Source organism: Pangasianodon hypophthalmus, chromosome 2 (genome assembly GCF_027358585.1).
Source record: "Pangasianodon hypophthalmus isolate fPanHyp1 chromosome 2, fPanHyp1.pri, whole genome shotgun sequence".
Classification (NCBI taxonomy): domain Eukaryota; kingdom Metazoa; phylum Chordata; class Actinopteri; order Siluriformes; family Pangasiidae; genus Pangasianodon; species Pangasianodon hypophthalmus.
The window spans coordinates 35,740,160-35,755,066 of record NC_069711.1 but is presented as its reverse complement, the minus strand read 5'-3'; the positions used below and the strand labels follow the sequence as shown (position 1 = coordinate 35,755,066).

General features: G+C 40.4%; 2 protein-coding genes across 4 annotated transcripts in view; both read right to left on the bottom strand.

Annotated features, from left to right (window-relative positions):
• myh11a (myosin, heavy chain 11a, smooth muscle) overlaps positions 1-11,824 on the bottom strand; it is a 35,432-nt gene extending 23,608 nt beyond the window's left edge. For 2 of the 3 annotated variants that reach the window (XM_026911475.3, XM_026911476.3), the window contains exons 1-3: positions 11,683-11,824; positions 5,659-6,021; positions 5,333-5,489 (exon numbers count right to left, since the gene is read on the bottom strand). In XM_026911475.3, the coding sequence (XP_026767276.1) occupies positions 5,333-5,489; positions 5,659-6,000 (499 nt within the window). In that variant the 5' untranslated portion in view covers positions 6,001-6,021; positions 11,683-11,824. Of the gene's footprint in view, positions 1-5,332; positions 5,490-5,658; positions 6,022-11,589; positions 11,596-11,682 lie in introns of those variants that run through there. The other variant, XM_053228037.1, reaches the window with a different exon arrangement.
• Positions 11,825-13,849: 2,025 nt separating this feature from the next.
• Positions 13,850-14,907, bottom strand: part of cep20 (centrosomal protein 20) — a 10,851-nt gene continuing 9,793 nt past the window's right edge. The window contains exon 5 of the mRNA XM_053231234.1: positions 13,850-14,061. The gene's annotated coding sequence lies outside the window, so the exon portion shown is untranslated. The remainder of the gene's footprint in view (positions 14,062-14,907) is intronic.

Below are 14,907 nucleotides of genomic sequence, written 5' to 3'. Positions count from 1 at the left end.
GCTCTCTTCCTAATTAGGGCACAGAAACTGAATCTGACACACACACACACACACACAGGCACGCACACACACGCACACACATACACACACACACACAGTGTGAACTTCAGTGAAAATGAAGTGTTTAAAACAACACTACAGAATGTGTCACTCCCTGTTCCCTGCAGTGCATTATGGGTGTTTCTGTATCCCCTAGACTACATCACTTGGACGTTCTCCTGCTGCAGTGCATTGTGGGATTTCAGCTGTGAACTGGATCTTTTACACTACACACGCACACACGTTTATAAAATAACAAACCTGCATAACTAGTGTACATTTTACAAACTACACACTAAATACACACTAACTACTAACAACACCCTAACCACCAACTACACACCAACCTCTAACTACACACTAACCACCAACTACACACCAACCTCTAACTACACACTAACCACTAACTACACCTTAACCACTAACTACACCTTAACCACTAACTACACACTAACCACTAACTACACCTTAACCTCTAACTACACCTTAACCACTAACTACACACCAACCTCTAACTACACCCTAACCACCAACTACACACCAACCTCTAACTACACCTTAACCACCAACTACACACCAACCTCTAACTACACACTAACCACTAACTACACCTTAACCACTAACTACACACTAACCACTAACTACACCTTAACCTCTAACTACACCTTAACCACTAACTACACACCAACCTCTAACTACACCCTAACCACCAACTACACACCAACCTCTAACAACACCTTAACCACTAACTACACCTTAACCTCTAACTACACCTTAACCACTAACTACACACTAACCTCTAACTACACCTTAACCACTAACTACACACTAACCACTACCTACACCTTAACCTCTAACTACACCTTAACGACTAACTACACCTTAACCTCTAACTACACCTTAACCTCTAACTACACCTTAACGACTAACTACACCTTAACCTCTAACTACACCTTAACCACTAACTACACCTTAACCACTAACTACACCTTAAACACTAACTACACCTTAACCTCTAACTACACCTTAACCACTAACTACACCTTAACCTCTAACTACACCTTAACCACTAACTACACCTTAACCACTAACTACACCTTAAACACTAACTACACCTTAACCTCTAACTACACCTTAACCACTAACTACACCTTAACCTCTAACTACACACTAACCACTAACTACACCTTAACCTCTAACTACACACTAACCACTAACTACACCTTAACCTCTAACTACACCTTAACCTCTAACTACACCTTAACCTCTAACTACACACTAACCACTAACTACACCTTAACCTCTAACTACACCTTAACCTCTAACTACACCTTAACCTCTAACTACACCTTAACCACTAGCTACACCTTAACCACTAGCTACACCTTAACCTCTAACTACACCTTAACCTCTAACTACACACTAACCTCTAACAACACCTTAACCTCTAACTACACCTTAACCACTAACTACACCTTAACCTCTAACTACACCTTAAACACTAACTACACCTTAACCTCTAACTACACCTTAACCTCTAACTACACCTTAACCACTAACTACACCTTAACGACTAACTACACCTTAACGACTAACTACACCTTAACCACTAACTACACACTAACCACTAACTACACCTTAACCTCTAACTACACCTTAACCTCTAACTACACACTAACCACCAACTACACACTAACCTCTAACTACACCTTAACCTCTAACTACACCTTAACCACTAACTACACCTTAACCACTAACTACACCTTAACCTCTAACTACACCTTAACCACTAACTACAGCTTAACCTCTAACTACACACTAACCACTAACTACACCTTAACCACTAACTACACCTTAACCTCTAACTACACCTTAACCACTAACTACACCTTAACCTCTAACTACACACTAACCACTAACTACACCTTAACCTCTAACTACACACTAACCTCTAACTACACACTAACCTCTAACTACACCTTAACCTCTAACTACACCTTAATCACTAACTACACCTTAACCTCTAACTACACACTAACCACTAACTACACCTTAACCTCTAACTACACACTAACCACTAACTACACACTAACCTCTAACTACACACTAACCACTAACTACACCTTAACCTCTAACTACACCTTAATCACTAACTACACACTAACCTCTAACTACACCTTAACCACTAACTACACACTAACCTCTAACTACACCTTAACCTCTAACTACACACTAACCACTAACGACACCTTAACCTCTAACTACACACTAACCTCTAACAACACCTTAACCTCTAACTACACCTTAACCACTAACTACACACTAACCTCTAACTACACCTTAACCAACTGTACACTAAATGATGACACACGGTTCACACAGACACTATACACTAAACACTTTATACCAAACAGTAAACACTGAACTCTACAAACTATACATTAAACACTACACAACAAACACTATACATTAAACACTACACAACAAACACTATACATTAAACACTACACAATAAACACTATCCACTAAACACTACACAATAAACACTATCCACTAAACACTACACAATGAACACTATACATTAAACACTACACAACAAACACTATGCAGTATACTATGCACTAAACACTGTACACTTAACTTTAAACCTTAACACTAACCCTGATCCTAAACTAGTGACTGAACACGAGTGCGCTAAGCTAACGCTAATATCATAGTGCACTTAGTGTTCTGTAATTACACAGAAAATTTAACAAGACTCTTAGTGAACAGAACGTGTGTGTGCGTGTGCATGTGTGTGTGCAAGCATGCACACGTGTGTGTGTAAAACTGCAATTTACACACACTGTACTTTGTCAAGTCGACATGCTAACCACAGTGTGTCAAGTGTGTGAACATTAGCACACACACTCACATTCAGTACATTTAGCACCATGTGTTCTCTGGTGGATTAAACAGCGGTCTGTAGTGTTGATTTGTGTTTCATGGTATTTAAAACCTAAAGCTCATTTATATGAGACACGGCTCGTACGTGTCAGGGTGGAGTGTGTGTGGGGGGTATTTATTTCTGCACTGGGGCAGTAAATATGGATGTGTTCATGTCAGTACTGACTGTCTGATTATTATACACCTGTACTGACCGTCTGATTATTATACACCTGTACTGACAGTCTGATTATTATACACCTGTACTGACTGTCTGATTATTATACACTGTACTGACTGTCTGATTATTATACACCTGTACTGACAGTCTGATTATTATACACCTGTACTGACAGTCTGATTATTATACACCTGTACTGACTGTCTGATTATTATACACATGTACTGACAGTCTGATTATTATACACTGTACTGACCGTCTGATTATTATACACATGTACTGACTGTCTGATTATTATACACCTGTACTGACCGTCTGATTATTATACACCTGTACTGACAGTCTGATTATTATACACCTGTACTGACTGTCTGATTATTATACACTGTACTGACTGTCTGATTATTATACACCTGTACTGACAGTCTGATTATTATACACCTGTACTGACAGTCTGATTATTATACACCTGTACTGACAGTCTGATTATTATACACCTGTACTGACTGTCTGATTATTATACACTGTACTGACCGTCTGATTATTATACACATGTACTGACTGTCTGATTATTATACACCTGTACTGACTGTCTGATTATTATACACCTGTACTGACTGTCTGATTATTATACACCTGTACTGACCGTCTGATTATTATACACCTGTACTGACCGTCTGATTATTATACACTGTACTGACCGTCCGATTATTATACACCTGTACTGACCGTCTGATTATTATACACCTGTACTGACCGTCTGATTATTATACACCTGTACTGTCTGATTATTATACACTGTACTGACTGTCTGATTATTATACACCTGTACTGACCGTCTGATTATTATACACCTGTACTGTCTGATTATTATACACCTGTACTGACCGTCTGATTATTATACACCTGTACTGACCGTCTGATTATTATACACCTGTACTGACTGTCTGATTATTATACACTGTACTGACTGTCTGATTATTATACACCTGTACTGACCGTCTGATTATTATACACCTGTACTGACCGTCTGATTATTATACACATGTACTGACTGTCTGATTATTATACACCTGTACTGACAGTCTGATTATTATACACCTGTACTGACTGTCTGATTATTATACACTGTACTGACCGTCTGATTATTATACACATGTACTGACTGTCTGATTATTATACACCTGTACTGACAGTCTGATTATTATACACCTGTACTGACTGTCTGATTATTATACACTGTACTGACCGTCTGATTATTATACACCTGTACTGACCGTCTGATTATTATACACTGTACTGACCGTCTGATTATTATACACCTGTATGACTGTCTGATTATTATACACCTGTACTGACCGTCTGATTATTATACACCTGTACTGTCTGATTATTATACACTGTACTGACTGTCCGATTATTATACACTGTACTGACCGTCCGATTATTATACACCTGTACTGACCGTCTGATTATTATACACCTGTACTGACAGTCTGATTATTATACACTGTACTGACAGTCTGATTATTATACACCTGTACTGACCGTCTGATTATTATACACCTGTATGACAGTCTGATTATTATACACCTGTACTGACAGTCTGATTATTATACACCTGTACTGACAGTCTGATTATTATACACCTGTATGACAGTCTGATTATTATACACCTGTACTGACAGTCTGATTATTATACACTGTACTGACAGTCTGATTATTATACACCTGTACTGACCGTCTGATTATTATACACCTGTATGACAGTCTGATTATTATACACCTGTACTGACAGTCTGATTATTATACACCTGTATGACTGTCTGATTATTATACACCTGTACTGACAGTCTGATTATTATACACCTGTATGACAGTCTGATTATTATACACCTGTACTGACAGTCTGATTATTATACACCTGTACTGACCGTCTGATTATTATACACCTGTACTGACCGTCTGATTATTATGATTATAGTTAGAGTTATTATTGTATCTGATTAAATAAGGTTCATTAATCCACTGAGATTATCACGCTTGTGTTCAGTGTCATTAAGAAGCTTCATGAAGTTTAATGCTGCAGTTTCCTGTACTGCATGTGTGTAACATGAAAAGTCAGAATGAAAACAAGCTACAGACCAGCTGTACAGAAACACAAGTGTGTGTGTGTGTGTGTTTTACCCTGCATCATGTTCCTGTAGGCATTGTCAGTGATGGAGTAGATGTGTGGGGGAACCTCGTGACGTTTCTTGCCCTTGTACATGTCGATGATCTTCTCTGAGTAAATCGGCAGCATTTTGTAAGGATTCACCACAACACAGAAGAGACCAGAGTACGTCTACACACACACACACACACAAAGAATTTATAGCTTGGTGAGGTGTTACGTGTTGCTTTGAAGAGGTTTAACTTGTTGACAGCTTCTCATGTAATGTGTTGATGCATTGAGGTGTGTGTGTGTATTGGAGGTGTGCTGTAGTGAAACTTGTTAAGTTGTGTGTATTTACATAGATGAGGCCAGAGAAGTATCTCTCGCGCAGGTTGTGGAGAACAGATGCTTCGTTGAGGCAGGTGAGCTCAGCCATGTCCTCCACCTTACTGAACTTGGGCGGGTTCATCTTCTGGACATCGTCCTTGTTGACGGTGATCTTCTTGCCATTGTCCACCAGCTCCACCAGCACCTCATCGCCCTTCTCCTCCTTCATGCTGGCCGCTTCGAAGCCATGTTTCTCCGACGGAACCCACACCAGCTTCTTGGCGGCCCAGTCAGCCTGCGCCACAGGGCTGTTGAAGAAGTCTTTATCGGCAAAGAGGAACTTCTCATCCTCGCTCAGGGTCTTCTTACTCATCCTGCCGTCAGGTCGGGACAACTGCAGAGACCGATCATTATAACACACATTTCTTTACTGTCTGTACATTATATCACACACACACACACACACACACACATGGTTTTATTTCTGTTGAGTGTGGACAAACCACACAAGCTTTAAATCTAAATCAGTCATGTGAACTTTAACATTATCTACTTACATAAACATGATATTGTGCTAGGTAGATTGTGTGCTATTGTGCCAGCAATATATGGCCAAAAGTATGTGCACCCTGACCTTCACACCCATATGTGGTTCTTCTCCAAACTGTTACCACAAAGTCTGAAGCACACAATTGTATAGAACGTCTCTGTGTGCTGTAGCTTTACAGTTTCCCTTCACTGGAACTAAGAGACTCAAACCTGCTCCAGCATGACAATGCCCCTGTGCACAAAGCGAGCTCCTGAAGACATGGTGTGTGAAGGTTGGAGTGGAAGAACTCGAGTGTCCTGCACAGAGCCCTGACCTCAACCCCACTGAACACCTTTGGGATGAACTGGAACACCGACTGAACCCCAGACCTCCTCGACATCCCAACATCAGCGCCTGACCTCACTAATGCTCTTGTAGCTGAATGAACACAAATCCCCACAGCCACGCTCCAACATCTAGTGGAAAGCTTCCCAGAAGAGTGGAGCTCATTATAACAGCAGCATGTGAAGTGATGTATCAGATTAATTGGAGGAAGTTGGTTAAAATATGACACACACTTGAAGTTCACTGAAAAGTAGCAAACTAATCGCTTAAACATGCAAAATTTCACGCTCGGTTTTATCCCACAAATAATCGAGCAGTATTTCATGTTGTGTAGCTTAAATTACACACGTCTTCAAATGGTTCGTGTGATCCAGACCACTCGTTACGTGTTTCCTCATGTTATAGACGCTGAGATAAAAATCTCATGTGTGAGAAAATCCCTGAATGATGTAGGGAAGGGGTTAACGCTAGCTTTAGCATGCACTATCCGGTGGGAATTTGAGCCTCAGGGTTTAATGGGAGATTAATTTAACCCATACACAGCGGCGTTGCTTTAAACGTCTAGCGATGCCATCGCCCACTGCAGAATTCCCACAATTCCCAGCGGAGCCTGAGTTTAGGTCTGAGAACTGCAGCTGGGAAATGAGACGGCGGAACCAAACTGTTGCTCACTTCCCCTAAACCCTAAACCCTACGTTCTACACCCTAAACCCTAAAACCTACACCCTACACACACACACACACAATAGAAGGCAGTAATGTTGACTAAAACACGCCATCAGAGTGGTGTGTGTATGTTGCAGCCATGTTTCCCGCAGGCGTGTAGGGGTGCTGAGGTTCAGTCGCGTGCTGTGATGCCCTTATAAGGCCGAGTGAGCGTGGAGTTAAACATCCGAGCGACTGAACGAGCAAACACACTCCTTATAGGGAAGAGTTATTCACCATGAACACACACACACACACACACAAACAGCGTTTATCCTGAAATGATAACACAGGAACGGCAGAAGGGTGGAGGAGTCACACACACACACACACACATACACACACACACACACACACACACACACTGAGGAGACAGTGTGTTAGGACATTATACTCCGTGTGAGAGAGAGAGAGATTCAAACAGTTGCCACTTATTAAACATTAATAACACTGAACCATTTAAACAGACGCACACACACACACGCACACACACACGCACACACACACACACGCACACACAGAGTCCTGTGGGAAAATCATCTTAAATGGTTCAGTTAATAGACATTTAATCATTTGATCAGTTAATGTAACGTTAAACTGTAAACAATTCTATTACAATTGATGTTTTTTTTTACTCACTGTGATTGTGAACAGAAATTATTTCACATATTTGTGGTATAAACATTTATAAACACACTTAAATAAATCTAAACAATGCTCCTGAAGGGTTTGTTACTAGTACAGCTAGCATAGTTTTAATTCGTTCTGTTTAGTTAGCTATTGTTTGTTGTAATTAGCTTAGTTGGGATTTGTTTTCGTTAACGCAGCTCTCAGTAATGCTCAGAAAATCTCCTTTTATAAACTTCATGTGAGGATCAGAACTTCTGCTACATGTGGAACATGATGAGAACCTGAATCTAAAGCCTTGTTATTGAGAACGTCTGAGAGCGCAGTGAACATTCCTGACATTAAACTCCAGAACTCTGGAGCGATGGCAGAAAAACAGCTGATTTTCTCACTGAGAGACGTTTAGCCTTTAAACAAACACACTGAGTGTTTACGGAGATCAGGCCGGGGCTTCCTGCATCGTCCAGTCATTTCAAACAAGTTTCATTTCAGCTCCATCACTCGGTTTAGTTTTTCTGGTGAGGAACTAAATGCTATGTGCGCTCTGAGCCTCAGCGAGCCTCTCTGGCATGATGCCTAGAAAACTCGTGACCTTTCCATGGAGCTGTTTGACCCCTGGTCCTGTGAAACCTTCTATCCTTCTTCTCTCCTCCTTCTCATCTCTTTTTCACTGCAAATCTCTTTTTATTCAGCCACAGAGTGAGCTGTTTACTTTACAGTTTTATCAGAATGAGAACAGATACAATATGCTAACGCTGCTAGTGTCTAACGCTCCACACTTTAGCATGATGTTTATCTTCCTGTGCAGGCTGCAAAACTCAATGTTCATGAAAAAAAAATCATGTGCTTTTAGCTCGTATCTGGGACATGCTCAGCTCATTTTTTATCCACAGGCATGTCAGCTCACTCACAAAGCTCTTTTCTGATCCCAGGTCAGTTCTCAGAGTGTGTTAGATTCATTGGTGGGATTAGCGTTAGCTCAGACACCACGAGGTAGAACATCAACTCTGATAAACCTGAAGTGGTGAACATTAACCTCCTAATGTCCAGCTTTACACTCCGAACTGATTAGACACGCTGAGAAGGACGCGTTGTGTAAGAGCTCTTTTCTTTTAAAGCGGTTTCGTTTCTTCAGCACGGAGCTGGAAAGTGGGACACTTTTTCATGTTGTTCATTACTCACTAACTTTATAAATAAATAGAATCAAATGCTAAATGAGAAATGAACTGAACTCACAGCCTCCTGATCACTTACAACCTTCACCACTCAGCTAACGGCAAAAAACTAATCACTTATTATTGGACAAAATTTCAAGAGTGCACTTGTTTATAATTCCGATAATCTTGAAAATCCTACATCTCTTTAAATAATGTAATTTTCATATTAATAATGAATATTCACGATAACAATATGAGCACCAGGTTAATTTAAAGTAACGTCGTGATTAGTGTCTAACAGCTAGAAAACAGAACACAGCAGATCTCTGTCCTGGGTAAGTTATAAAATATGAAAGTCTGAAACAGCTGATGTTGAGTCTGATGTTGATTCTGATGTAAAGTGGTGTGTTTTATGAAACTGAGTGCTAAATTAGTGGAAGCTAATGTAACTACGCTAACCTGACTAAGCAACAGGTGGTTGATTACTTTCTATTTATATAAGCAACAAGCAACATTTAAACTGAGATTTTCTCAATTCTATGCAAATTCGTTATAATCGGCTCGATTGATTCCTCAGACCAATCGTACGGAGCGTGAGGTCCGACGTTTCTTCAGTTCCCCGCTCACAACTTCAGTTCCTACCTGCAGTTAGTTCCTGTTTACTGTTTGACACAAAAATAAAAAAAAAACAAAAACATGGTTTCGTTTTATTCTGTCATATTAAATGTGTACAGAGACGTTATGAGGAAAAATAAAGCGTGGAAGGAAGTAGCAGAGATGGTTGGTGTCTCTGGTGAGTGTAAGTAGTTAGTACCGTTAGCTCGCTTTGCTGATCTAATCTGCAAACGAAGCTAATATGAACCTGAGCACGTAACACGTAAATCACACACGTGATTTTCACACTGATTAGTGTGCTATTTAATAATTTGTGTTTAACTCGTTAGCTTTAGAAGCTACACAGAGCTACTACTGTTTCTCATCTGAACTAAAAAAAATACTGGACAGGCCACGCCCACAAGCGACAAACTACAAGCGACTCGAGAGACTCCTCACCTGTTAGTGTAAAAGTAGAGTCAATAATCGATAATGAAAATCAGTTCAAATCCTGATTAGAGTTTTATAGAATTTCATAAAGCTGATACTCAAACACACCACTATAAACTGATTCAATATTTAATCAATTAATCTGGTATTCCCTTCAGTCTCTCAGTCTGTGATTGTATTAATATATATTAAAGTCATGTGGGACTTCAGGTCGACAGACAGACAGACAGACAGACAGGTGGACGGACAGACAGACAGACAGACAGACAGACAGGTGGACAGACAGACAGACAGACAGACAGACAGGTGGACAGACAGACAGACAGACAGGTGGACAGACAGACAGGTGGACAGACAGACAGGTGGACTGGTGAAGAGGACAAATTGGCAGGTGATGTCCCTCCAAAGCCAGATTAAATTATTATACGAATAAACCTGCAGTATGAACTGTACAGTCACATCACACACACACCACTGTGTACTCTGTGTGTGTTTGTGTGTGTGTGTGTGTCACTGCAGTAAAATGTCTGAGAACTGAAGTGTAAAAGGTATTTTACTTCCTGGTTTCTTTTCACTTCTGTTTCTCAGCATTTTTAAGGTGAAATAAGGAAAATCGACACTGAGTTCAAATTTAAACCTGCAGAAACTTTACAGCTGTTTTTCCGACTAAATCAGAGTCGCTACTGCAGCAGAAAAAATGCAGTTTGTTAGAGACCTGTGCTGCAGGACTCTGTGCGTGTGTGTGCGTGTGTGTGCGTGTGTGTGCTGTTTACCACATCATTCAACAGAAAGCAGCATTGTGTGACCATATTAGGAGAACAGGAAACTCTTTGGTTAGTTATGCTCGATCATTTCATCTGTCACACAACGAACAGAGTTTCCTCCAGCATTTCCCCAAAAAACTTCACTTTAACAGTTTTATACTCCACTTCTGTACAGTGAACTCACACACACACACACACACACACACACTCACACACACACACACACACACACAAACACTCACACACACACAGTGTAGCATTATCAGGTTTTACAATGAACATGCAATACCATAGAATGTAATTAAAATACATTTTCATAAAATAAACAACAATAACTGTAAAACAGGAAACTGTCACTGATCACACATTTGAGCGTGTGTGTGTGTGTGTGTGTGTGTGTTCTCTTCACTGAAAGCATCTTAAACCCAAACGCACACAAAACCCTGTGATGTAAAAGCACATTACTGACATTCTCTCTCTCTCTCTCTCACACACACACACACACACACACACACAGCCTGGAAACACACTGCAGACACTTAACAGAAACTCTACTGCACATTAATCTCCAAATACACACTTTACATTCACTTGCTTACCAGATGTGTGTGTGTGTGTGTGTGAACAATCCTAATATAGAAGACACACATACACACATCAGTACTGAGGTTCACATTAAACAGAGTGAACACCGAGTGTGTAGTTAACATCACTTCACTTTCAGTGCATTACAGCTATAACAGGAAGTGCACACTGGTTGTAGTGTAAAATGTGTTAAGAAGTGTATTTACAGGTGTTGGATGTGTTAAGAAGTGTATTTACAGGTGTTGGATGTGTTAAGAAGTGTATTTACAGGTGTTGGATGTGTTAAAAAGTGTACTTACAGGTGTTGGATGAAGGTGTTCAGTGGTGGAGGAACTTCACACAGCTGTAATTTGGAGACTCTGAGCGAGAAACTCCGGCAGAGAGCAGTCCAAATTACAGCAAATATCAATGTGCACTTCATTTAAACTAACAGGGAGGAGGGGCTAAGAGCAAAGGGGGCGGAGTTAAAGCCAAAACGCTCATGATTATGCAGAAAGTGGGCAAAAGGAAGTGAGGAGCAGGAGGTCACTAACTTCATTATATTTCACTGAGAGAGACTGTTAAATACCCCCAATCTAATACCCCCAATCTAATACCCCACCACTAATATCCCAATCTAATACCCCCAATCTAATACCCCCAATCTAATACCCCACCACTAATATCCCAATCTAATACCCCCAATCTAATACCCCACCACTAATATCCCAATCTAATACCCCACCACTAATACCCCCAATCTAATACCCCACCACTAATACCCCCAATCTAATACCCCACCACTAATATCCCAATCTAATACCCCCAATCTAATACCCCACCACTAATATCCCAATCTAATACCCCCAATCTAATACCCCACCACTAATATCCCAATCTAATACCCCCAATCTAATACCCCACCACTAATATCCCAATCTAATACCCCCAATCTAATACCCCACCACTAATATCCCAATCTAATACCCCCAATCTAATACCCCACCGCTAATATTCCAATCTAATACCCCACCACTAATATCCCCAATCTAATATCCCCAATCTAATACCCACCACTAATACCCCCAATCTAATACCCCCAATCTAATACCTAAATACATTCTAATCATCACCATAATAAATGTAGTTAATAACACACATACATTCAGACACAGAGCTGTAATGTGGTGTTTATTGCAGTCTGCATTTTTCACTTCACCCTCTCCCAACATGGCCAACACTGCGGTTATCTACAGAGGAATCCCATACAGAGTGAGGGAGATTCCCTCTAACACACACTGCACACGGTCACAGCCTTTTTGGGTGCACGCGCACACACACACACACACACACACACACACACACACACGCACACACACCACATTCCCACCGCTCCAATGGAACTTCCTATAAAAGGACAACCTCCTCTAGTGCACCATAAATCACCACTGAGCTGCCTGATGGTGTTTCCATCAGAGTTAATGTACTCGGAAAACACACAGACAGACAGACAGACACACACACACACAGAGGAAAATCCTGTAGCTCAGACTCTGCTCTACATCAAGACCCTACTAGATATCTGCAGAAACAAGAGAGACAGGAACAGTGGGAGAGAGAGAGATATAAAAGAAGACAAAGAGAGAGAGAGACAGAGAGAGAGAGAGAGAGGGAGAGAGAGAGAGATGTACAGTTCCATATAAGGTCAGTGTAGTCTGGAATCTGCAGCGTAGTGTGTGTGCGTTTAAAGTGTTTAAAGTAAAGCTCAATGTGACTAAATATGGGCCAACAAGATTTGAGCCTGATGTTTACTAACCTGTAAACAACGCACAGACACACACACACACACACACACGCATGGACACACACACACACACACACACACACATACACACAAATAGCTGCTGCTGATGTACAGAATCTCATCCCAATTTAGGGATGTGTCAGTTTGTGTGTTCATTTGCGTGCACAATCATCATCAATTTATGAATATGCAAATTGTGTGAAAACAAATATGTGCAAATTAAAATTTTAATATCAGTTATTGAGCTGTCCACCTGACATTCTAATAATATTGTGTGCAGTAATGTGTGAGTTATTAATAATTATTCAAAATCTATGATCTATGATCTACTACTAGTGATAATGATAATTAGTGTGAGGGAATGTGTGTAGGAACTCGGGCTAAAATGTGAATGTGTGTGTTAATGTATTGCTTTATTTCTGTATCTGCATATGTATAAATTCCCCTCTGAAGTAAATGTGTTTAATTTAAAAGACGAATGCTGTGACGCTGAAACACGCTCAGCGTTAAACACAATACCAGTGTGGCCATGCAGAGAACTGCAGCGACACCACACCAAACACAACCGTGAGTCTGAGCTTAATTTGAGATAAACTCAGTTAGGTCACGTTACTGTGTGATCAAACAAACACACACACACACACACACACACACACACAGAAAGAATCACACACAATAAAACATTATTTAAAAAAAGATTTTATTTTTAGAAAAGTATAGCAAGATAAAACACATCTAAACACTGAGACTCACACACTCATGGAGCTTTTGGTACACTTCATCATGTAAACAATAATAATTTAATGGTGTTGTGACTTCACACTGTCATGTGACTTCTGTTGTCATGTGACTTCTGTTGTCATGTGACTTCTGTTGTCATGTGACGTCCCAGGCTCTGGAAATCAATTTTTATTTATTAGGGATGATGAAACAGAAATAGTGCTAGTGTGTGTTTGCATGAGTCTCTCAGTGAGTTGGGTGTGTGTGCATGTGTGTATGTGTGTGTGTATGTGTGTGTGTATGTGTGTGAGTGTGTGTGTATATGTGTGTGTACGCAAGTGTGTGTATGTGCGTGTGTGTGTGTATGCGTGTGTGTATGCATGTGTGTGTATGTGTGTATATGCATGTGTGCGTGTGTGTGTTGTATGTGTGTGTGCATGTGTGTGTGTGTATGCATGTATGTGTGTATGCATGTGTGTGTGCACGTGTGTGTGGGTGTATGCGTGTGTGTGTATGCATGTGTATGCATGTGTGTGTATGCATGTATGTGTGTGTGTGTGTGTGGGTGTGTGTGTATATGTGCATGTATGTGTATGCATGTGTGTGTTGTATGTGTATGCATGTGTGTGTGTGTGTGTGTATGTGTATGTATGTGTATGCATGTGTGTGTATGTATGTGTATGCATGTGTGTGTTGTATGTGTATGCATGTGTGTGTTGTATGTGTATGCATGTGTGTGTGTGTGTGTGTGTATGTGTATGTATGTGTATGCATGTGTGTGTATGTATGTGTATGCATGTGTGTGTTGTATGTGTATGCATGTGTGTGTTGTATGTGTATGCATGTGTGTGGGTGTGTGTGTATATGTGTATGTATGTGTGTGGGTGTGTGTGTATATGTGTATGTATGTGTATGCATGTGTGTGTTGTATGTGTATGCATGTGTGTGTTGTATGTGTATGTATGTGTGTGGGTGTGTGTGTATATGTGTATGTATGTGTATGCATGTGTGTGTATGTATG